This window comes from Capricornis sumatraensis, chromosome 21 (genome assembly GCF_032405125.1).
Source record: "Capricornis sumatraensis isolate serow.1 chromosome 21, serow.2, whole genome shotgun sequence".
NCBI classification, from domain to species: domain Eukaryota; kingdom Metazoa; phylum Chordata; class Mammalia; order Artiodactyla; family Bovidae; genus Capricornis; species Capricornis sumatraensis.
In genome coordinates, this window is record NC_091089.1 from 37,424,285 (window position 1) to 37,450,495 (window position 26,211).

The 26,211-nt window shown below is 34.1% G+C and overlaps 1 protein-coding gene across 1 annotated transcript; it reads left to right on the forward strand.

Annotated features, from left to right (window-relative positions):
* The first annotated feature begins 448 nt into the window (after nucleotides 1-448).
* ESCO1 (establishment of sister chromatid cohesion N-acetyltransferase 1) lies at nucleotides 449-26,211 on the forward strand. Its single transcript, XM_068993846.1, has 9 exons — nucleotides 449-1,981; nucleotides 5,173-5,287; nucleotides 6,759-6,819; nucleotides 7,731-7,845; nucleotides 10,623-10,754; nucleotides 19,004-19,093; nucleotides 20,923-21,066; nucleotides 23,705-23,892; nucleotides 25,107-26,211. The coding sequence occupies exons 1-9, from the start codon at nucleotides 449-451 to the stop codon at nucleotides 25,252-25,254; spliced, it is 2,526 nt and encodes an 841-aa protein (XP_068849947.1). The 3' UTR covers nucleotides 25,255-26,211.

A 26,211-nucleotide genomic window follows, 5' to 3' on the forward strand; every position in this document is an offset into this window, starting at 1 on the left:
AAGACATGTTTCTAATGAATCAAAGTCCAATAACTGTAGACTTCAGAAGAAAAAAATTTTCAAAAACTTTGTCAAAACAGACAGGTCAGTGATAAATAACTTCTCCAGTCATAGGCCTAGGCCTGAAAACGAATTTAATTGAAACATTAACAAAACAGATGAAACTTGAATTAAAATTTTTGTCATAAAAAGTTCTGAAAATATCAGCTTAGATTTAAATTTTCCTCAAATATCTATTGCCTTGTCCAAAGTAAAGCAAATATCATTCAGCCTTCATGCCATAAGGATGACAGAAATCTTAGCAGACTAGTCTTTTGTTGAAAATGTGTATCAGTATCAGTTGATTTTTTTAGACCTGCTCAGTAATAATACTAGACATTCAGCATTTATTATTTACTAGGACACAAAAATTTCGAAAATACTCAGAAAAGGAGGACCTTACTCAGGAATGATGTCCATTCAGGAGAAATCAAAAGAAAATTCCTCCAGTGTTATTAAAAAGAATGAAGATAAGAATTTAGAAACACAAGTTCAAGGTTCTCAAAAGAATCTAGCCAAAAAATCAGATCCAAAGGAAGCTATAAAATCACTGGTTAAATCTTCCAATGAAAGTAAAGTAAATCAGCCTGAATTAGGAACGTGCATGAGCACAAGGTCAGCATCCACTGATAAAAGAGCCAGTAAATCTACTAATAAAAATATGGTGACTGTAAAGGGACATTCACAACAGGAATCTACAAAAGAGAAGAAGATATCTCAGAAAAAATCAGTGCACGAAACCCCTAAATCAAATGAACAGCTGAACCGGAGATCACAAAGACTACAACAGCTAACAGAGGTTTCAACAAGGTCTCTGCGTAGTAGAGAAATTCAGGGTCAGGCTCAAGCAGTTAAACAGAGTTTGCCACCAACAAAAAAAGAGCACTGTAGCAATACTCAGAGTAAATCTAATAAAGCTAAAACAAATCAGAAACATGTGAAAAGAAAAGTATTGGAAATAAAGCCTGATTCTAAAGAGGAAGAAAATTCTGTAACTAATGAAGCGATCAATTCCCCCAAAGGAAAAAAGCGCAAAATGGAGCATCAGACGGCTTATACTTCTAGTTCTCAGTGCGTAAAAGGATCTGAAAAGTGTCTGCAGAATACCAGAAAAGAAGAAACAAAATCTGCTTCTGAGATAAAAAGATCCAAAGTGGCTGCTTCAGTGGTCTCTAAAAAGAACCAGATAAAGAAGTCGGTTCACGCACAAGTGAATACTAGTGCAAAATCCCAAAAAAGTCCACAGCCATCAGTGCCTGAACAAACGGTAGACAATGGGCTGGAGCAAGCAGGAACAAGCAAACGCGGGAGCATTCTCCAGCTCTGTGAAGAAATTGCTGGTGAAATTGAGTCAGATACTGTAGAGGTAAAAAAGGAATCTTCACAAATGGAAAATGTAAAGGAGGAGAAGCCTACAGAAATAAAATTGGAAGAGGCAGAGACTGAAAGACAGATACTTCATCAGAAGGAAACGAATCAGGACGTTCAATGTAATCGTTTCTTCCCCAGTAGAAAAACAAAGCCTGTGAAATGTATACTAAATGGAATAAACAACTCAACTAAAAAGAACTCCAACTGGACTAAAATTAAACTCTCAAAATTTAACTCTGTGCAGCAAAATAAATTAGACTCTCAATTTTCCCCTAAATTGGGCTTATTACGAACCAGTTTTTCACTACCTGCGTTAGAAACGCATCAGCAAGTGACTCAAAGTACATTTTTAGGGTCAAAACCATATGGTGATAAAAATAAAGCTTGCCAGCAGGAAGAAATGAAAGAAGTTAATTCTGAAGATGTTAAACCTAATGATATTGCAGTTGAAATGAATAAGATCCCCCAAAAGGCTCCTGAAAATTGTCATTTGGGTAATCAGATAAAACCACCTCCTGACCAGCCATTGGATAAGCAGAAGAATGATGCTTTTGAATCAACACTGGATAAGGTAATCTATTTTCATTATGTATCTGAAGGTGTCTGAGTATTTTCTGATAAGAATTAAGTGTTTATAATGTACTTTAGCTTAAGAATTAAGTTGTAAAAGATGGAAGAGTTATTTGGTAAGGAATTAGTGAGAGTTTCATTAACCCAGTCTTGTAGTGAGTAATAGAACTTACTGACTCCTTTAGATGGCTCATATTTACATGAATGCTTGTCATTGTTTCCTTATTTTCATATTTATTTTATGTGAAGCACAAACCTATCAAATTCTAGCTTTTCATTTTCATTTAACACACTGGTTTGTTTCCTTTTTCTATTAATTATAACCAAAGAAACTGTTGCATAGTGAGAGACTAAAATGTGGAACTTGAAATTGGGCTCAGTTCTGATCAAGTTGTTAAAATAACTTCATCTGGCACAAGTCAACTTTTCACCACCTGATAAAACTTGAATATTTCTAGCAGAAATGCCTTTTGCTTTGACTTGTGTAGCCATTTTGAACAGTTGGCAAATAAATGCCTGAAGGATGTAAATAATTCAGTCCTCAGGCTAAGAATAAAATTATCGTGGGCAAAAAGTTTGTAAATGGGGAAGTAAATTGAAAAACAAAATCTAAATAGCTGGAAGAAACTTGATTACCTAAGAAGTAGTTTTGAAACTTTATAAAAGCAGCTGAACCATTTCTTTCCAAATTAAGATATAGTTAAAATATCAATATATAAAATCAATTGGCAGAACTTTAGCACTATAACACTGATTTTTAAAACTCCACCAATTTTGTTTCAATTATTTAATTTTATAATGAGAAAGCTGAGAGCGGTAGAAGAATGTGGGTTAGGCCATGTGTTTGGTGGCACAGAGAGATTTGAATTCAGATGTCCTGATTTTCAGTCCTTAATTCTTTCTACAGTGATATACTCTGGATATAAGAAGATCATTTGAGAAAAAAAGTCACTTGAAAGTTTTACAAGTGAATTAAAGTTCTCTTTCAAGGCATTTCAGTCTAGAAGCAAATTTGAGTGAGTAAGGAGTCAGGGTTTGTGTCAGAAGCCCCCAAAATAGATTATTGTTTATTCTTATTGATACATGGGTATTTTAATAGTTGTAAAAAAATATACCGCACTTTATTTATGGTTTCCTCTGTGAAAGCCCTTTTACGTTGTTTCCAACTTTTTCACTGATACCAACAATGTAATGTGATCACTATCATAAAGAGTGGTTAGGAGATGTGGTGTTGAACATACCGTTTCAAGACATATTGAGTGCCTGCTGCATTCAAGACACCGTGCTAAATCTGTGTCCTGCCTTTAATGAACTTACATTGTACTAGTCACTTAGAGATTTCTCTTCTTCCCTTAAGTACTAAGATGTTTAGTGAAGCCATCATAATAGCTTTTGTTTAATGAATACTGCTTCTTTATTAAGCAAAGGAGAGCTTCATATAATTGTCACCACATTCTACAGTGTGAGTTTAATTACTATCCACGTATTACAGGTGAGGAGAGTGAGGTTTAGAGATGTAAGTGAAGCTTAGCAATCTGTGTAGCATGTAAGTGATGGAGCCAGGCTTTCAACTGAGATTAACTGGCTTAAGAATCTAGCTGGATTTATGCTTGGGGAAGTAGAAGAGTGTAAAAAAGCAGACTTTACACCATTTGAAAACTTTTTCTGTGGCTGTCTGCAATTTTTCTTCTTTTTATTACATGGTGTCAGTCTCAAAAATACTGAAAAATGATGATGGTTAGTAAGGCTAAGCATCTGTCTGATAGGCCTTCTGAATTCTTTGGGCTGAATTTAAAGTATTTGGATTTTACGAATTTTATTTTATTTTTTTGTTTTTATTTATTTTTAATTTTTTTTTAAAAATTTTACTTTACAATACTGTATTGGTTTTGCCATACATTGACATGAATCCGCCACGGGTGTACATGAGTTCCCAATCCTGAACCCCCCTCCCAGATTTTACGAATTTTAAAGCTCAATTATTTTATGATTTTTTTTTTAAAAAACTGGTAATTCTAGCTTCCTAATGGAGATTGATTACTAACATGTCATTTTTTTTATTTTTTAATTTTTCTACCTTTTAATGACAAAAATGTTCATATTTCAAAAATGTAATGTTCAAGAATAATGTTATGTGTTCTTTGTAACAGTTATAATACAGATAGATACAGACACACACAAAAGAATTATCTGTTCACCACCACATTTCCATTCCTCTGAGATAGCTAATGTTTGAGTTTGCACTATTTTCCTTTGTTAGTTATTGAGTATCTACTTTGACAGAGTTCTGATTTAGGAGCTCTTAGAGATACAAGGATAAATATAATAAGTCTTGCTCCTAAGAGTATTAGGAGATTAAAAAATATATACTTGAAACTATATACTTAAGTATATATATATACAAAAATATACTTACATATATACATATGCATACGTACTTAAGAGTATATAGGAGATTAATAAAAAAATAATTCAAAATAGAAAGTGATAAGGGCATGAAAGATGGAGGAGGTAATTGGGAAATTTGGGAAAAAGGAATGGAAAACTTGGAGGAGATTTGATGGAAGGGGTTAATATTTAATGACTTGAGTTTATACAGGGGTAAGCTGTTGTAGATTAGCATTGTTCAGTAGAGATAAAGTGTGAGCCACATAAATTGTTTAAAAATTTCTGCTAGCCACATTTTAAAAAATTTGGTAAAGTTAATATATTTTACTTGTCATGTAAAAATAATGGTTCAATGTGTCATGAGTTTTAAAAATTGAGGTGTTTTTACTTTTTTTTTTGTCTAATACCTCAGAATCTGGTAGGTGATTTACATCTGCAGTAAATCGCAGGTCAGTCATATCACATTTTAAGTGCCCAATAATGAGCTGCGACAGTGGCTATTGTAATGGACAGTGGGACTTAGGTAGATGAAACCCAGAAAAAGCATAGAGCTGGCAGATGTGGAGTGTATCTGTGGGAGAGGTAAAGTTTTCAGTCTAGCATGAAGGGGAATAGTAAGAGTTGATGCTGAGAGGAAGGGTAGCTTGTAGGGAGATCATAAAGAGACTCATATCTTGTGTGAATTACTCCATATATGATCTTAAATTTTCTTAGTATAGTGCTAAAATTCACTGAAAATATTGTAGTAAGACCTAAAGGTTGATACAAAAGTGAATATTAACATTTTGGATTATATGTGCTTAGAATTGCAGCCTATGTTTGGAATCTAAGCTTGAAAACAATCCAGTGGAAAATGCCACTACTGTCTCAGCTCTGCTCAGTCAAGGAAAAATTGATACAGGAGAGAATAAATGTCCAGGTAATACTTTGAAAGTATTGTTTAGATTTCACAGTGGTCAGAGATTTTTTTTGTCAGCATAACAGAAGACTATATCCACTATCAAATAAACCTTTTAACCATTGCTTATGTTTTTCAAATTTGTGATAACCTTTGAAGGGGGAGAATTGTGTCTGTTGATTGGGTTGTGTACAGTACTTAAGGTGATTCTTTAACTCCCTACCAAAACTACTTTGCTTTTAAATCTTTTATTTTGTTTGTGAACTTACTTTCTGGAGAAGTGTTATTTAATGAATTGCTTAAATTAATGATGGCAGTTTATTTCTCAAGTATAAATGACTAGTTTACCAGGTTCTTATCTTTAAACCTTAATTACTCAGTTTTCCATCTTAATAATTGTATCTTTGATTTAAATCAGTTCTTATAGTCTGTTCACTTTTACCATAAAACACTTTATTTTTGTAACCTAATGAATATTTTGAGGGTAATTTCCTGGCAGTCTAGTGGTTAGGACTCAGCGCCTTTTCTGCAGGGGCACGAGTTCCGTCCCTGGTTGGGGAATTAAGATCCCACAAGCTGAATGGCGTGGCCAAAAAAATTGGGGAATATAATCTTTGAACTCTTGAATAGGAATTTGTTCACCTACATCAGATGAAGCACCAGGAGATACAGAAGAGAAATTCCTAAATATTGAGTTCATATAATTGATTGCATCGCATATGTCATTTAACCTTTTCACTTAGGAGTGCTTAGTTGCTAAGGTGTGTTTGACTCTTGTGACCCCATGGACTGTAACCCACCAGGCTCCTTGTCCATGAAATTTCCCTGACCCACCAGGGACGCCCTTAGTGGGGGAAGGGGAAGTATAATATGAATGCCAGAAATGCATTTATTTGTTAGAAAATTAATTGTTATTGCATTATTTGATTAGTAATATAATTAAAGGACTTCCCTGGTGGCTCAGTGGTAAAGAATCTAATCTGCCTGCAGTGCAGATTCGATCCCTGGGTTAGGAAGATCCCCTGGAGAAGGAAATAGCAACCCACTCCAGTAGTCTTGCCTGGGAAATCCTGTGACAAAGGGGCCTGGCGGGCAACAATCCATGGAGACGAAAGAGTCAAACACTACTTAGCACTTAAACCACCACCAATGTGATTAAAACTCCAGAGACTACAGGTTTTTTTAAGCTAATGTTTTCCTTTATTTCCGTTTAGAAACTAAATAACTATGAAAGCATTATTATGAACAATTATTGCTGAAACTAGAGACACACTGTTAATCTATTAGATCTCTCTGTAGCTCTGAAGAGCTGTTTCGCCTCTTCTCTGCAGAGAAATTCCTAGAAAGGTGACTCTAATTTTAACAAATGGTATTTATTAAAAATAAAGCATTTAGTGCATTGAGGTTGTTTTTCTTCATGATAATTTTTAACTGTTAGGTGGAGGGCTAGTACAAAGCTTAGTACATAACCCATCTTTTTATTAAATCACAGGTTCAATTCCCAAACAGCACAGTATATTCTGTAATCAGACATCTAAGATGAGTGATAACAGGTAAGGTATTAGATTAATATAAGTATAAATATGAGAACTTCAGGATTTTATACTTGGAAGTTTTAAGTTTGGGGAATTTTTTCCCTTGAAAGTTTGCATTAGTAATCATCAGTATTTCACACAGATGTGATAGAAATTCTGTTTTTAGTGTACTTATTTCCTGTGTGTACACATAGTGTTTTGCAGCTTTTAGTGTTTTCTCAGTGTGTTATGGAAGATAGATATTTTCTACCTTCTTTCCTCATTCTTTTAAATTCTGTATTAGATTTCATTGTGCACATGTTCCATTGTTTATGAAGCAGTTCTCTATTGAAACCTTGGTTGTTTCTAGTTTATTTCTGTCAGAAAAAAAGTCCTGCAATGAACACTTATCTTTGTCCACTTATGTGGCTCTTTCTAGGATAAATTCATAGCTATAGGATTTAACCTGCCTTGCCAAATTTCCTTGCAAAGTGGTTGAGTCTTCTCCCAGCAACAATATATGAGAGTGCTCCTTTTGCCCAAAAAGCCTCATGATACATATTAGCAACATGTAAAAGTGTTTCAGCAGATTGAAAGCTTTTTGTTTCTTTATTTTCAAAATAAATTAGTATGACATTTTTGCTTTACTGATTACTGAAAACAGTATTTAGGACAAACTGTAGTGACTCAAATTGCTGAAACTATGAAACTTAAAACTTATTCATACTATAGTAGGTACTACATTTTTTTGTCTTTATGTTGTAAATAAGATGTTTCTTTGGGTTTCCTTTTGGTTTTTAAAAGGTTATTTCCCCGCCCCCACACCCCTTGAAATTTTATTTGTCACAGTGTTGTATAGAAAATCCTAAGTATTTTTCTACCAGTGATTTGAAATGATATGGATCTATAACATTTAATAGTTGTTTGGTTGGTTGGTTGTTTTTTCAAAGGGAGATACCACCAAATCATTCTTGGCCCAAGTGTAATTCCCATTTGGAGATAACAATTCCAAAAGACTTGAAACTAAAAGAAGCAGAGAAAGCTGATGAAAAACAGTTGATCATAGTAAGTATACAACTTGACCTTTTAGCTAAAATGTATTACACCATCTTATTTATGCACATTGTCAAGGAATAAGTTCATTTTTTTCCCCTACAGAGCCTTTTTGTCGCTGTAATTCTTCATTATGGAAATAATTCTTGGTATTATGACAGCCACTCTCTCAGTGATTCTATCCTATAACAATAAAAATTCAAATTTCCTTACTTCTAGTTTTATTTACAACAGATTGATACTTTATTTCACATTATTTTCTTAAATGTGTCATTTGTTCCCTACTTTCTTTTAGTAGTTGGTTTAAATTTTAAAATAACATGGAACTTAATAAATACAGATGATTTTAAATATGTATATTTTAGTATATGGTATAATTGTAAAACTACATTTTACAGGAAGATAAACCAGTAGTTAATTTGAAATAGAAAATAAGTACAATTTGGTGGCAAGGTAGAAAAGAGAGGGAGATAGTTTGACTGATGAAAAATCTAATTTGAATGAGTGAGCACAAAATTAAAAAAATGAAGAAACCCAAAATAATAGGAACATTTAATGTAGTTCCAGTTGACAGAAGTAATCAGATTTTTTGGTAGTGGATAATTGGTTCTAGCTTTAATATGGGGGGATAATTTTGTAAGAATTGTCTAGAAATCTTTTTGAGAAAGATTAGTGAGGGAAAAAGTTGTTTCATCAAATTCAATACTTTTCTGTAGTCAAATCAGTATGATAGTGAAACAGGATTAATTAGACAAGTAGAGTCTAAAGCTGCACCATCCAGTGTGGTAGCCACATGTGACTGTTGAGTACTTGAAATGTCACTCACCAGAATTGAGGTATGCTCTAAGTGTAAACACATATGCTGTGTTTCAAAGATGAGTACAAGAAAACATGTAAAATATCCCACTAAGTTTTACAAATATTTAATGTACATTGAAATTGTAACATTTGGTATATGTCTTGTTAAATATTTATTTTATTGGTTTGCTTCTGCAGAGTTTAATGTGGCTATTAGTAAATTTAAAATTACCTTTGTGGATGACGTTTTTGTTGGATAATGCTGGTCAAGAGTTGATGGTAATGATGATGTTAATGATCACGATAGCAGCTAATATTTTTCAGTACATTGTTCCGTTTCCTCCACTTATATTAACTAAGTTAAGCTTTAGAAGAAAGTATGAGATAGGTACGACTATTATTTTCCATTTACCAGTGAGGAAAAGAAACCGAGGTAGATACTTAGTCATTACTAAGATAACTGCCTGCTTGAAGAGGTTGTTTGTACATCTGTGTTTGCTACTCACAACTAAAGCAATTAAAGAGTGGAAGCAACTAAAGAGTCCACCAGTGGGTGGATGGTTGAACAAAATGTGGTGTGTATGTAGACGGTGGAATATTATTCAGCCTTAAAAAGGAAGGGAATTCTGACACATACTATGATTGAACCTTGAGGACATTATCTAAGTGAAATGTCAGTCACAAAATGACAAATACTACGTGATTCTACTTCTATGAAAGGTGCCTAAAAAAATCAAATTCATAGAGATAGAAAGCAGAATGATGGTTTCCAGGAGCTGGGGAGGAAGGAGGATTGGGGAACTGTTGAGTGGGTATAGAGTTTCAGGGATTTTTGTTTTGTTTTGTTTTTTGACCACTCCTTATGGCATGTGGGGTCTTAGTTCACTGACCAGGGATCAAACCTGTGACCCTAGAGGTGGAGGTGTGGCGTCTTAACCAGTGGACCACCAGGGAAGTCCCTAGAGTCTCAGTTTTGCAAAATAAAAGTAATTCTGTGGATTGGTTGCACAACAGTGTGAGTGTACCTCATACTACTGAAATGTACACTTAAAAATGGTTAACATGGTAAATACAATGTTTTGTATCTTAACCATAATTCAAGCAATTTTTTTTAACTCCCTGAATTTTCAGGTAATATTTTGTCAATAGTTTCAGTCTTTCAGAATGAGCTTCCCTTCAGTTTTATATGCAATCTTTCGTTTACCATTTGATTTCTTTTTGCTCTGTGGCCCTAGCTGTAAGGCACTAGGATATAGTTACCTTCTGTTTTTTGTTCTTAGTAATTAGTTGAAATTTCCCAGTTTCAGAGCAGCAAGAATAAAGGAATTATGCTTTTAAAATTAATATTAAAGTTAGGTCATATTGCTGTAATTTGTCTTTTTAAATGAGGATAAGTATAGAAAACCTTTTGTGACCAGTTACTATGCTGCAGCACAAGTATGAATTACTGGAGTATAGGTGATTATAGTCAGTCTTTCACACTTAACTTGATATAAAGAAAATAGAGAATGTTTAATTTTACCTTTGCTTAAGAGTTTCTGGTGACATCAAAATACTCTTTTTAATATAACTAGAACAAAACTATTAAAGAGAAAAGACTTAAGACATTATAAAAAAAAGTCTATGAAGCATTTCTTCTAAACTTCAATGGTAAAATTATCACAGATACAAAATACATACTAGTTCTCATTTATAAGTATTTGCCATTTGAGGCTTTATAACTAAGAGTGTAGTGTTAGAGATACTTTCTCGGTTCTTTTCAGTCGTTATTAAATGGTGTGGAGTGAATGATTACAAAAATGGAAAACAATTCTTAATAAAATTACATACAGATTTTGAAAGTTAGCATCTTCATTTTTGTCATCAACATGGAATGTTGTTTTAAACAGTTCTCACTCTGTGTTCACATTATAACTTTAGAGACTGATATTGTCAAATTATTCTTTTGTGGGGGGAAAAAAAAAACCCTTCTGTTTGTTTTTTATAAATAGGATGCAGGACAAAAAAGATTTGGAGCAGTTTCCTGTAATGTTTGTGGCATGCTTTACACTGCTTCAAATCCAGAGGATGAAACACAGCATCTGCTCTTCCACAATCAATTTATAAGTGCTGTAAAATACGTGGTAAGTGGAATTCATGACTTCTAAAACGCAGAATCAGATCATTAGAGATGAATTGTCAGATTCAAGTCACTGAAAAAATTTTGTCTTTAGAAAAGAGCACCATATACAAAGCCCTTGTAGTATATATACAGGCTTATTTTTTAAAACAAAGCCAAACATAAAACCCACCCAGCAAATTCATTCTGGCTGGTGTATGTTGTGGGATTTTAAAATTTAACTTAATTTTTAAATTGTTATATTTTTAAAGTGTTATTGTACCTCTTCTAACAAGTGATGCTCTTCAACTTGAGTATTTTTTTTTAATTGCCTTTGATTTTAATTGTTAACTATTGATAAGTCTGTTTAGTATTCAGAATAGCTTGACACAACTTTTTTGGGGGGGAGTTGATAGTGGTATATATTATACCGAATAGATTGTGTGGGGATTTCCTTTACCTTCTCTTTGCTAACATAAGAGTTTTTCTTATTAAAGTTAAAGAACAATTCTTGATGGCTAAAACCTCAGAATTTGTAGTATACTTAAAAAAAAAATCCCACAAAGTAAATATGTTTTAGTATATATATTTTAATGTATGTGCAGTTGAGGCATAATGTTATTTAATATTTGTTTTTGGAAATAGCAAAATTTTAAATAATTTTGAACCATTTCAGATATCTTGTGAAAATAGTAATTTAATGTAATTGCTGTTTACCCGTATCTGAAATGGAATTTATTTTATACATGTTACCTTCAGTACTGTACACTCACATTAATAAGACCTCCAGGATATCTGAACTGAGATCACCAATTCATTTCACATAGGCACTAGATTTAAAAGGTCTTTATTGGCTTCAGTTAAATTTGTATCCTTATCTTTGGTTGAAGAATTCATATTCGTGGTTTTATTTATTCAATTACTTCTTCCCAAGATAGGTGGGGTTTTCCTTTTTTGGTTCCCTGCTGTGGTGATCCTTTATATTCCTTATTCCATCTGCTCTTCCCCCCACACACCCTCCTCCCACTTAACTAAATAAAATAAAAGGTGTGTGGACATAGAATATAGCTAGATATTTATTTATCATTTGAAATTTGTCCTTTTCCAATTTGACTCTGTTAATATCCTTACAACTTGAAAAGAAAAATAGGCCTTCAGGTAGCTGAATTATGGAATACTTCTGGGGCAGAAATACTTACTTTACATCCATCAATCTGGTAGAATTGTATTCTGCTCAGGTTACATTATTTGATTCTTGCAGCCAATTTCCAAAAATTATAAAGAAATTTGGTTTAAAAGACTTAGTTCTTTATTTTAAGGGAAGTTCTTAATTTCTGAGACCAATTGTAAGGAAATCAACCAGGAGATAATGTACTTTGCTCTTCCACAACACCAAAGGAAATTAGTTTATGGAACAAGGTGGAGGCATCACTTCTTAACAAATCCTGACTCTTGCAAGTCCGTAAAGCAGCAGAGCAACTTAAGGAAGACTGATTCCTGCCCAGACCCCCCTCTCCCGCTTCTTGATGGGACAGAGCTAAAGGTTATTTTATTTACTTTGACATAAACTCAAGAGAAGGAATTGAGTTTAGCAGTTGGCCATCCTTTGCTAACATCAAAGTTAACGTTCTTACCTTTTGTTGTTTCCGAACATAGATATACATAGATTGTAAGGTAGAAACTCCTCCAGAACTTTGTAGCATTCTTTTCTAGTGTATGGAGAGGATAAAAAGCACACCCATATTAAAGATGTTCTGCTGTGACCACAGCTCTGGATTCTGGGTTGTCACTTACGTGAATCTTTTATTGGGCACCTAGTGTTGTGCTTTTGCATTAAGTACTCGTGTTTGATGAAACATCTAAATTTTTTAAATGCCAGTTTATCTGTCGTGTCTGTTTCTTGGAGAGAAGCACTTAGAACTAAGAAGTCATTTTGTGCTGTGGCTTTTGTTTATATTTTTAATTTTAAATGGGCAGTGTTCAGGGATTGGGAATAAAGTTCTGTACTGCTTAATATAGAATTAATTCTTTACTGCTTAAAATAGAATAAATTAGAATAAGTTTTAATTCTTTTATTTTAATCAAACACTGTCTATAACATAAGCAGTTTTTCTTGACAGAAATTTTTTCTTATAATTATTTCATGATGATAATCTATGACAGGTAAAAATGTCTGAAGTCTTCTTTTCAAAAGATTAAAATAATATATAAGTTATATAGTCATAGTAGAAATTGATGCCGCAGAACCTACTTTTAGTTGACTAAAATATTTTATCCCTTACGTATTTTCTTTGACTTGGGGTAGGGGAGAAAAATGACAGTGCTCTCTGTGTATTCCTTCATTGTACTCCATCTGCTTCATTGACCCCATTTGTGGAAGTGTATTTTACGTGACTTACTGGAAACTATTTAGGAAGGAGCCTCTTAAAGCTTCCTAGGGATCCTGGATTCTGGTTTAGACCTAGCTTCCCTTCAGTTTCCCTTCATGAAGTGTTTTCCTAAAGGTGTGAGGAGAAAATAGGAAAAACTCCCCCAAGAGCATTCAGCCTTATTGCCAAGCAAGGAACTATCCAGAATTCAGCTGTATTATAAACTTTCAGTAATGCAGAAGAGGAATAATATTTTGGGTTTTTTGCAGAAAAACTCCTGACTTACTCCTTCTTTACCTCTGTCTTTCACTTAACCTCCTTTGAGTTGATTATATGACTGAATGCATTGTGGAGGACCTTACATGCGGGGTATTGGATATGCCCTTGGCCTGCAAATTTAGGAACAAAGCCTGAAAGAAATGAAATGTTAACAGTAAAAGATTTAAACAGCTATTAAAGCAATAAATCAATATTGACTGTTTAAATTATAGATTAACTTTTCAGTTTAGAAATGATAATTACTTTGGTAGAGCGGTGATCAGAAGACGGGTTGTTTTTCCTGTCTTGGTGACCAGAGAAGCTTTGAAGAAAGGTTGGACCAATCCCTAGTTGGCTGTATAGCTGCACTGTCCAGTTTGGTAACACCAGGCCTCCGAAAATGAGAAATGCAGGTCCTCATTGACACCAGCCGGTGCTCCGTTGTCACATGTTGCTAGATGCTACATGTCACTGTGGAGGTAGAGTATTTGAATTGTCATAAGGAGTTCAGTTAGTGCTGCCACAAGTAGATTTATCAAAACAAATAGCTTTAGTGGAAGAGTGGGGATTCTAGCCTCTGTTCAGTTCAAATATTGCAGGGAATGAGAGAAGTACACTGGAGGTGATCCTGCCGTCATAGCATACCTACAAAATGAAGTCTTTAAAGCATCTTTAGAATTGAATCCGATTTTTCTAAAGTAACACTTAAATTCTTGTGTATATTCTTTTATTCCTGACTTATTCAATGAGGGAAAAAAACCACTATGTCATGGGACTTTGTTTTTCTGAATACCTTCTGTCAAACTATGAAAGATTAACTTAAACAGGTTGGCTTGCTTTTAGTGGTTAAGTCATTCAAAATGGGAAACCATGAATCTTGAAATACTCTAGTGATAATAAATATAGCTAACAAATTTGAAGGTTAGCTTCAGAAAGCATTGTGCTTAATTATGCTTTAATAGACCAATTATATCACTCATGTCTTGTTAGCTGAACATAAGTGAGTTGCTCAGTCATGTTTTCCACCCCATTGACTAGAGTCAGTTGAAATTCTCCAGTCTAGAATACTGTAGTGGGTAGCCTTTCCCTTCTCCAGGGGATCTTCCCATCCCAGGGATCGAACCCATGTCTCCCACATTGCAGGTGGATTCTTTACCACAAATTAACATATATAAGATACTAGGTTTTAATTATTTTATTTTAATTTCAGCAGTTATATTGTGTGTACAATTAAATTTAGTTCAGAAATAAATTGACCTCAGTCACTTTCAAACTAGTCTCAGATTATCATCTTCAGTGCTTGTGATACTGTGATTTATAAGAACAATATTTATTTAGTTCCTGACTCACAGCTCCCAAAACCTTTGAAATTTCCTAAGAGATGGGATACAATGTGTTTTGTTATGTTAATGAGATGACCTTTGGAACTAGCCTAAGGATGGGAGCCAGCTACTGAGGGTTGGAACTTTGAGTTCTCACACAGTGATCCTAGGAGGGAATAGGCACTGGAGATTGAATTCTGTTACCAGTGGCCAGTGATTTAATCAGTCCCACCTCCGGTGAAACCTTCAAAAAGCCAGGACAGGGTTCAGAGAGGTTTTGGGTTGGTGAACACATGGAGATTTGGAAAGGTGGTATGTCTGAAGAGAACATGGAAACACATCTTTAACAGTATTGTTAATACAAAATTATTTTTGCACAGTAACCAAGCATGAAGTTAAAACCTTCTGCTTGGGGATAGTTAAGGTATATTAATACTTTTATTATACCATTTTATAAAAGTAGAAAAAACCAGGAAATACAGATAAGCCAAAAGGAAAAAAATTAAATCACATAAATAACCTTAGTTTATAATTTGGTGTACAGTCTTACTGACTTTTAAAATATTCATAAGTACATGTTTGCTTTTAAAAATCATTTCAACAGAAATCTTTTTACGTATTTCAAGAGTCTGTAATTTGTTTCTTTTATGCAGTTTTTCTGCAGTTTTTTATGCTGTGTGCCATGGGTACTGTCAAATAGAGCATGTGACTGAATTTTGAATGAGCTAATTTTAATTTACTTTTGTTTCTGAAGATTAAAAATTTTTTAAAAATGGTATTTGGAGTATGTTTATTTAAACAAATAACAACTGTTAGTCTTGCTGTTGAACTAAAATGTCTGTTTTTCAAATTCCTTTAGTAACTTAAATAAAATTTTAATTGAAATACAGCTTGTAAAGAGAAGTACACAAGTAATGAACGAGTGCACAGCTTAATGGTGTATTTTTCCAAAGTGAACACCCACATGACAAGAAGCACCACTAGTATCTCAGAAGCCCCTTTGTGCCCCCATTGCAGTCAATGCTTGTCTCACCCTCAGGTCTAATCACTCTGCAAACTGGATTCATTTTACATTCATTTTTCACTTCTGAATAAATGGTATTTGCGTAAGCCTTGGACCTTTGGCATAGTTTGACAATTGGGTGATTTGAATTTTCCAAAATAAAGTTCATTCCCCATTCCCCCAACCACCACCAAATAGCGAATCCCCATGTATTTTTCACTCAGCTTCAGCATAGCAATAAACAAGATTTTAAGAGTATAATCACACCTTTAAATTTTAATTCCTTAATATCAGCTATTCCCTTATGGTTCAGAATCTCCCCAAATATCTCATAATTTTCTGTACTGTTTGAATTAAGGTCCATATATTGCACTGGTTGGTATGTCTATTAAATGTCTTTTAATCTAAAGATTCTCCCTCTAGGTTTTTTTTCCCTTGCCACATTTGTTGCTAGTCTTTTTGAAAAGCTAGTTATTGATTTTATTTCTCAGAGTATTCTTTCATGAGTATTTCCATTCAACCTTTAATGGAAGTGATTAGTAGGAACTTTTATAGTTGGGATATAATTTTAACACACAAATCTTAAATGTTTGATTGATGAATTTTGACAATTGTATATACATCAATACATTTACCACCCAGTGTATTTTGTTTTCACTTGTAATCTTGTTCAAATAGAGAAAGAGGAAAACCTCTTCCATTCTTGAGACTCTAAAGTCTAGAATAGAACAGCAAAGGGCAAAAAAAAAAAAAAAAAAAAGATCATTGATTGCTATTAGCAGTGTAAAGCTTTCTGCTTTTTAGCAGCCAGATGGGTGAATTAAGAATGGGATTTGGAAAATACTACTTGCTAGCAGAGGGCTGTGTGTAACATCTTAGAGCTAAAGGTGAAAGGTGTAAAGGCACTGCATTGAAATTTATATCTTTGGAGAAAGCTGTGGCTATTTGGTTATTCCTCTAAATCACATTTACCCTTCAGCAAACAGCCTCTGTCTGCCTCAGTTTCAAGCAGCAGACAGACTTCGTCTCATCTAAATTCTCTAAAGATAGGAGGATCATGTGGTTATTGACTCCAGGAAAGAGTTAACTGCAACTGAGGCATATAAATGTCTTTAGTATCTTACTTGACAGCTTTTAGCCATGTTGGTTCTTTCATCTTTGCCTTGTCCAAGGTTTGAACTTATTTTTGCATGTAACTTTGGGGGCTTTATTAATTGTGTTTTCTTAAAGTAGTACATTGATTGTAGTTTGACACCACTAGGAGGGTAGAGTGGAAATTACTAAGAGTTTCTGAATAGCTCCTCTGTGTGAGGAATCATCTTAAAGCAGTTCTCTAAACTACGAAGTGATGTGGGTGATGACAGCTGTTTTGTCCATGGCCTAGGTCAGGAAACAGAATGGGTTGCAGTGATTTGCCCAAGATTATATTGCTAGCAACTCAAGAAATGGGATTTAAACCCTCAACTTTTAATCCAGAGCTCTTAAGGTTTTCTCTTAAATATGCTGTCTTCATGGGTATTAGAAACTGAAGCAGCAATAACTCTGCCCTTTGCAGTTGCTCCTGCTTATACACATACATGAAAAAACAACCATGTTTAAAACATTTTTGAAATTGTATCAAATCCAGTTGTGAAACATTTTCTGTATGAACATGCAAGTCTCAACTTGTTTCAAGAGAAAATTTTGTACAAAAAAGTCAGTAAAGCAAAATAATTTATATAGTGCTGAATATATAAAGCAAAATAATTTATCTAGTGCCGATGGTACAGTATAATTGGCCAGTATTGTTATTTTTAAAGACAACAGGAAAGTAACTTATCAAATTATTTTTAGATAATTCAGCTCAGGAAACTATGACTTTGTTATAAGTTGGAGTTAGTTAAATTCTAAATCTTCATTGAAATTGTAGCTTAGTTTTTAAAATGAAAAGTCTCCATTTTCATTTTGTGTAAAATAGATTTATTTTAAATGCTTTTCCCCAAAATAACATTAATGTAAATTTGTTTTTTAAAGAGGATGATATCTCATGCCTTTTCAAAACATTTACCTATATTCAGGTCTGGATATGATTCAGATTTCATTTCTGATTTGAAAAAAAAATGACTTCTGTGACTATTGTTTCTGCTCCTTTTTTCTTTTCAAATTTTGGGAACACGTGACCATCCTAATTATAATCATCTGAATTTGCTTTACTTTTGGGTGCTCTATTTTTAAACAAATTCTGGTTTTAAATACTTTAATCCAAACAGTTGTTTATACCAAGTTTGTTATTAGGCTTTTTGTCCCCAACCAAGAAACTACCCTTTCCCAAAAGACCATTCTGGATCATTTAGGAAAATCAGTCTCCTTTCAGACCTGCCGTAGTGTTTTTTAAAAATATTGTTGCCTTTTTCTTGGTTTCATTGAGCTTTAATACTCTGAAACAAATTTCAGAAAGATGCTGGTTTTCTTTAAGATAAACACGTTGCTTCTTGAAAAACCTTTTTATTTAAAGTTGGTTGGGTAAGACAAATGGAACAACTAGTTAAGCTCATTCCTTCTGTACTTATTTTTAACCTCAAAGCTCCTAGTTTTAACCTCTGGTTCAGTCCCATCTTACTAGATTTAAGTGGCTTTTGTTTTGTTTTTTTTTTCATGCAGGTTCTGCTCATTAATCACCACGAGTGTGGATCTGAAGAAGAGTTTATTACCTCTCTTTTTTTGAGTATGTTTAACTTCAGATACACACAACGTAGCCTCTCCTTCCCTATTAGATTCTTAGAAGGTAGTTATATTTTTATAGTATCCTTCTTGTGACTTTTGATAGTTGTGATCAATAAGAATAAAAACTATTCCTTACATATTGGGCTCCTGCATGCAAATCAGTTCATTTAAAACCTCCTGGAGGTCTTTGGCATGCCAGACATAAAACCACGAGTGTGTGTTTGTGGAGGTAACCATGTTCCAGAGAAATTTAAGACTTTACTTCTCTTATCAAGAAACTGGGAGAGTTATCCTTTAGGTTCTGGGAGTCACTGACTTTAAGGGGCTTGCTTTTGCTGTGTGATTTTCAAAATTAATTTAAAATGGAAAATGATAAATTAGAAATGCTTTTGTGGTCTTAGATCACTGAGTGAATAGTAGAAAGAAATTAGCTTTTAATTGTACCTGTGTGTGCTTAACAAATTAGCTGATTTATCATGTCTTTTTAAACATTGACGAGCATATATACTTTTCCATGTTTGTAATTTTTAGACACATTGATGTATTTTTCTTACTGTACATGAATATGATGTATGAAATGTGATAAATAAATTCTATTCTTTTTTTTATATATATCTAGGGTTGGAAAAAAGAAAGAATTCTAGCTGAATATCCTGATGGCAGGATAATAATGGTTCTTCCTGAAGATCCAAAGTATGCCCTGAAAAAGGTAAATTTCCAGTGAAATTTCACACAGAATGAATAATTTCGCAGCTGATTTTAAGAGTACAATGTATTGCTGGCAGAGCACATTTAAACACCCCATTCTGAGAATAAGAAATAAGCATTTAGTCACAACCCAACTGAAAAATGAATGCTTTAACTTTGTAGTGTGTCATTTGTTGTTGTTGATTTTCTAAGTCATGTCTGACTCTTTGCAACCCCATGGACTGCAGCAAACTAGATTTCCTGGTACTTCACTATCTCCTGGAGTTTGCTCAAACTCATCTCCATTGAGTGAGTGATGCCATTCAACTGCTTCATCCTCTGTCCCCGCCTCCTCCTGCTCTCAGTCCTTCCCAGCGTCAGGATCTTTTCCAATGAGTCGACTCTTCCCATCAGGTGGCCAAAGTATTGGAGCTTCAGCATCAGTCCTTCCAATGAATATTCAGGGCTTATTTCCTTTAGGATTGACTGGTTTGATCTCCTTGTTGTCCAAGGGAGTCTTCAAGAGTCTTCACCACCACCACAGTTCGAAAGCATCAATTCTTCGGCACTCAGCCCTCTTTATGGCCCAATTCTCATATCCTCACATGACTACTGTCTAGCATATGTGAAATGAATTTTTAGTGGATTGATTAGTATCTCATATTATCAGTAATTTGAGTAATGATATAGAAGGCATAGTAAGTGCCACATAAGTGATTTTAAGAATCAAAATACAAATCTGAATAATAATTTATAAAACTGAAACTAATAGATGTCATTTTATTCTGAGAGTAAATTTCTAATATCCTTGTTCTTAGTAACCTACAGTGCACTATGTTACTGGTTAGTAACCCATAATAGGTTAAAAATCCAAAGAATTGTGAGTCATTTGCCTTTAGGAACTGAGTCAAGTGTTGCATTGTGGGATTTTTTCTAGGATTAAGAGGACTTGGGTTTTCATCACTGAATAAGGAATGTGTTACATGGTATTCTGCAATTCAGAAGTGTGAATACTTAACCCCCTTATGTGTCATTTGCATTTTAAACTTAGTGTCACAGATGAATGTTTATTGGACTGAATATTTGCAGATTTTTTTTAACTGGCAAAGGAACTGATGTTTGAGTGCCTATAAAAATCTTGACTTTGAATACCTACAAAAGTTTGAGCTTATCGTATTTGACCTTGACAAGAATTCTAGGAGGTAAAGTGGTAGAAGCAGTTTGAGCATTATGGGCTCAAATCCCAGAAATCCCAGCTCTTTGGTTCCCAGTGTCCCATATCTGACATGGGAAAGTTATTTAACCTCTGAATTTTATTTCTTCCATATGCAAAGTGAGAAACTATCAGACTGTAAGAGGTGTTGGATTTAAATTAGATAATACTCATAAAGTGCTTTGCATAATATCTGGCCCTATAAACTTTTGATAAGGAATAAACATTTATGCCTTTTCTCTGTGCTCACTTTCACTCCACTGATGAGAGTACAAATTAAGGCTTTCTAAGAACAATGTGGCCTTGCCTGGCTAAGGTTCCAGTGAAGTTCTCTCCAGTGCTCCATTCTGTGATGCTTACACTGGGAAGCCTTAGTGTCCTTATTACCTATCAGAGGAGCTCTCACTCTTGTTCCCAGACTACTGGGCTTGACATTACTCTCCATTCTTTCTTTCTTTTGCAGATTGGTCCACAGAGCTTGAAAAACATTTAGTGATCAGGATAGTCATTCAGAGGCACTCTTTAGAGGATGTTCTGCTTGGAATAATATGCTCAATTTATTGAACTGAAATAGAGCATATTTTTACATATATAAAATGCTTTTGTTTACAAAATAATAATTTTTCTTTATTTGGCAGGTTGACGAGATTAGAGAGATGGTTGATAATGATTTAGGTTTCCAGCAGGCTCCACTCATGTGCTATTCCAGAACAAAAACACTTCTGTTTATTTCTAATGACAAAAAGGTAGTTGGTTGTCTAATTGCAGAACATATCCAGTGGGTAAGTGATTTTTAAAGAATGGTTGTATGTAGTTTGGTGTTTAAAGAGTTACAGCAATAACATCATTCTGGTAAATTTTTCAACATTCTGTGTAAGGAAGAGTATGAATGCGAGAACTCCTGTGCATAATTTTTTTACTACAGTGAAGTTGTCTTGCATGGGAGTTTGTTTAAGTCAGTAAATATAAGATAAAAATTTTACAAATCAAAAGTAGTATTAAATTTTGTTTAGGAAGTTTGCTTGTTGGCTACTAATGAAATGTCTGTCTCAGTCCCCTTCAGCACTGAAATAAATCAAGGGTTGCCAGATTATAGTCCAGAAGGCAAAATCTAGCCTGTTTTTTACAACATTTTATTGTAACATAGCTATGTCGATTTGCTTAAGTATTGTCAGTGGCTGCTTTCACACTGCAGAAATTGAATTAAGTAGTTGCAAGGGGTCAGTTATGCTGCACCGCCTGAAATACTTATTTCCTGGCCCTTCACGAAAAACTTCCCACCCCTGTATTAGGTTACCACTTCTTTGGTTGAGCTCTGTTGAGGACTCGGCTTGTATTTAAGAGCCAAACATAAACAAATAATAGGATTATAGTAGAATTGGTATATTAATATTGTAAGATGGTCCCAAGTTAGACCAATTTAAGAAAACAGAAGACTTTGGACTTCCTAATCATGCTCACCTTGAGGTAGACCTCCTGTGAATTGTCTTATTTTCATGAATTCAGTGTGCATTGGACTTGACTTTTTGTTTAGTCGATATTTTTTAGTATATTAATAGTTGCCTCCAAGTATATACGCTTCATCATAAAATTTTCTAGTAAGGTGCAGAGTTGAAACACATATGTGTGATTAATGTCTATATATTAAGCTACATAAAAATTGAATCTGAAAAAAAATTCAACTTGACATTGTGTACGTTTATGAATTTTGCTATTTGTAATCACAAATTTGATTTAAATAAATAGGTGACAAGGTAGTTTGGAGATATAAATTTGATATAAAAGGACTAAGTCATAGAAACTTGCCATCCTGTAATTGAGTTAATTTTGCATAGTGCACATCTTTTGGCTTTATTTTTTCCATTGCCCCAGATTTATTCTTTGCTTGATCATTTGTCCACTTGATAGGTCTCTGAGTCTTGATTGACCCACTTTTAAAAGATATCAGCAATGTTGTGCTTGATTTACCAATATGTCAAAGTGCTTCCTGTGTGTATCAAATAACTTGTGTGTTTAAGGATTGTCCTTAGCAACTCATCCCCCTTAAATTCGATCCAGCTAGCATGATTTATGACTCCTGAGGAGGGTTAATAGTAACGTACCCACTTGAAGGAAGTATCACTTTTTATATGGGACATAACTTCAGACAGAATTGATCATTGAAACAAATGAAGTTAATTAGAGGAGGGGAAAAAGATATTTGAAGTCAGATTTGCACAGAGTGATAAAGGGTATTTGCAAATTTTATATAGAGTATTCTTAAATTTGTTTGGCAAATGACTAAGCATTCAAAAAAAATTGCAGACATCTATCTGGTTTTTTGACTGTTTCTTACAGTGTTTTTTTTTGTTTGGTTGGTTGTTTATAATGAATGTTCTTTGATAAATGCGCGTGTTGCGGGGTTTTTTGGCCCTGCTGCGTGGCTTCTGGCATCTCAGTTCCCTGACCAGGGATTGAATCTGGGCCGTGGGAGTGAAGGCACGGAGTCCTAACCCCTAGACTACCAGGGACCTCAGCACCCTTGTGTGTTTTTTAATTCCTATTCTACCCAGTTCCAAAAATGACTTGTCGCAGTGTTTATATTAGAACATAGCTGTGCAGTACTTGCTTGTTTATTCTTTGTTAACTCTCACTTGTGTTGTCTAATTGTTTTAACTTTTGTACCTCATTCTGTCAAAAGGCTGGTGGTGTCCCTTTTTGACCACTAGACTGGCAGAAGAGATGTATGTTTTTCAAAGTACTTTTTTTATTTTTAAGAGATAGGAGTGTAGGGAAAGGACCTTCCTAAACTTCTGATTCCTCTGCCATCCTGAGTCCCAATTCTGCACAGCTTTGAACCCTGTAACGATGACAGCTATCACCGAAACAGTTGTGACTGCTGAGTTCACCACATGTACTTTCGCTGCTAGCCCTAGAACATGGGAGGTGGAGAACATTAACATTCACTTCTATTATGTGCCAGCCGTGATGACCAGGTGCTTTGTATTTCCTTATTTAATCTCTCGCAAGTCTCTGAAAGAGATGGCGGAGAGTTCCAGTTTATAGGCAAGGAACCCAAAGCTAAATTAAGTAACTTCATCTCGTGGTCACATAACTAATAAGTGAGAACAGAATGTAGATCCAGGTCTGTTTATTTTCTAAAATGAGAGCAAAAGGCTCTCATGGGAACCAAAGGTTCCTATGGTTTGTTAAGAAGCCAGGTGGACGTAGTGATGACCTCACAAAAGGTCAGTATGAGACAATTGCTTAATAATAGTCTCACTTTAAACACCCTCCCCCCCTCCCCCTTCAGGAATGTCTGTATGTGTATAACGGACTCACTTTGCTGTATAGCAGAGAGTAGCACAACATTGTAAATCAACTATACTTCAGTTTTTAAAAAATCACCTACGAATTTCCCCTTAATTTTGCTGCATATAGGGCTACAGAGTTATAGAAGAAAAACTTCCAGTTATCAGGTCAGAAGAAGAAAAGGTCAGATTTGAAAGGCAAAAAGCCTGGTGCTGCTCAACATTGCCAGAGCCTGCAATCTGTGGGATCAGCCGCATATGGGTGTTCAGCATGATGCGTCGGAAGAAAATCGCTTCTCGCATGATTGAATGCCTAAGGTAACTTGGATGTAATCCTTCAAGTCATTGTCAGTAGTTAGCATTTAAGCAGAGTTTTATATAAAGATTGACATTTAGTTCATCGTAAATGTATAACCTTTATTTATATTAATTTAAAATTTGCATAAGACTGTCAGTATGTAAGAAGTATGGGAAATTTCTTGGGAGTTTAGCTTTTAGGAAAATTTTTAAGAATAATATTTGTAAATAATCTCAGTCTCTCAATAGTTTTTCTTGATTTTATTCCTTTTTTCTTTTTTTTAAAGTATGAAAATATGATAACACATTTACAAGAGACTTGGAAAATACAAAGTTATATATACATATTGCTTGATTTTTAATCAAAGGGATAGAGATTCCAAAAATTACGTTTTTTTTTTTTTGCCTCTTGTATTTGCATATGAATTTTAGGAACAGCTTGTTAATTTTTGCAGAAAAACTCACTAACTATAGATCAATTTGAGGAGTAATGCCATTTTAGCAACATTAAGTCATCTGATTCATAATCATGGGATGTCTTTCTGTTTAGTAAGGTCTCCTTTAATTTCTTTCAACAGTGCTCTATGGTTCTCATTTTTTAGGTCTTGCATGTCTTTGTTAAATTTAATCCTAAGTATTTTACTTAGATTACTGAGTATTTACAATGTATTTCAGTGTTGTTTTCTAAATTTCATTTTGAATTGGTCATAGAAATAAAATTAATTTTTAATATTGATTTTATAATTTGGAAACTTGCTGAACTCGTGTTTTATTAGATCTGTCATTTTGTGAATTCCTTAGAATTTTTGTATATAAAAGATCATGTCATCTGTGAAAAGATAATTTTACTTCTCCCTTTTCAGCCTGGTTGCTTTTCACTTCTTTTGCTTGTCTAATGTCTAATTGTCCTTGATAATAGATAGGTGTCAGCAGTATGGCCTTACCCTGTTCCTGATGTCTGAGGAAGTTTTCAGTCTTTTTTTTTTTAACTGTTAACTTTGATGTCTTTTGTTGCTCTTTTATCAGTTCCTTCTATTCAGAGTTGTTGGAGTATTTTTATCATGAAAAGGTGTTGGGTAAATGTTTTTATAACCATTGTTGCTTTTACAAAACAATTATTTTTAAGTTTCTAGAATATACACCATTATTTGATGGGTTTTTTCCACTTTTAATGGTTAAAAATAATTTTCTTTTTTTTACCTTCCACCCCCCCCCCCTTTTTTTTTTTTAAACAGGAGTAACTTTATATATGGCTCATACTTGAGTAAAGAGGAAATTGCTTTCTCAGACCCTACTCCTGATGGAAAACTGTTTGCAACACAGTACTGTGGCACTGGTCAGTTTCTGGTATATAATTTTATTAACGGACAAAATAGTACCTAACGTAAACTCATGCCTGCAGTATCAGAAGACATCTACTGATGAGAATGGATTGGTTGTTGACTTAAACCAGGAACTAGGGCCATTTTTATTACAATGAACTCAGGACTGGCAACAACCAGAAGGTTGTTCCATTTTCATAAAATTGGAAAAAAAAATGAAGTAATTGCTTATTGTTGTTTTGTTTTTTAAAGAAGATATTTTATTATCTTTTACAGAAATTTATGATTGATGTATTTTATCTATAGTTATTTAGACATGTTTACATGCAGCAGATAATTGTTCATAGTGGACTGAAAACTAATGCAAGGACTATGGTCTCAGTGATAAGTATAATCTGAAGTTCTTAATTGTGGCAATATACCAGTGTAGCTTGGTACTGTATTTTTTTATATTGATCTGCTGATACCAGTTATAAAGATTGTATTTTCACAGAGTGGAAACCAGTGTTTTTACATTATTATTCAAGAAGGGTGTGATATGTTTAGGAATCAAATCTAATTCTTAAAGGGTCTGATACCTACTTTAAGGGAATCATCACAAAAAAAGCAAAGCTCCTTTAGCAAGAGAGAATTTGAAATACTGAGTTTGTTCTTCTGTTTCTCTTTTTCTGCTTCTTGCTGCCATCACGAAGCAGAAGGTGGAAAAGAATTGAAGCTTTCCTCCTTGGAGAACTATGAATGACTCGAATTAGAATGGTGCCCTTTAGTTTATTTATTTTTTCATTCTGGTTTCACTTTTTAAAATAAATGTTAACTTGGCACACTTTGGCTATTCACAATCCCAAAGAGGTTTATAAAAACCTGTGGACTAGTTGCAAGCTAAATATGTATGAATTGGTATCTGCTTTGTTACTCCTCAGAAATACTGCACTGGGTATATGCCCTCATTATTGGACTTCATTTTGATACTTGTCTATCCTTCATAGTGCCCTCTACTTTTAAAGGGTTTATATGTTGA

Coding starts and splice junctions, on each gene's coding strand:
- ESCO1 (XM_068993846.1), top strand. CDS start 449: ATGATGTCCATTCAGGAGAAATCAAAAGAAAATTCCTCCAGTGTTATT. Junction 1,982..5,172: donor TTGAATCAACACTGGATAAG/GTAATCTATTTT, acceptor ATATGTGCTTAG/AATTGCAGCCTATGTTTGGA. Junction 7,846..10,622: donor ATGAAAAACAGTTGATCATA/GTAAGTATACAA, acceptor TTTTATAAATAG/GATGCAGGACAAAAAAGATT.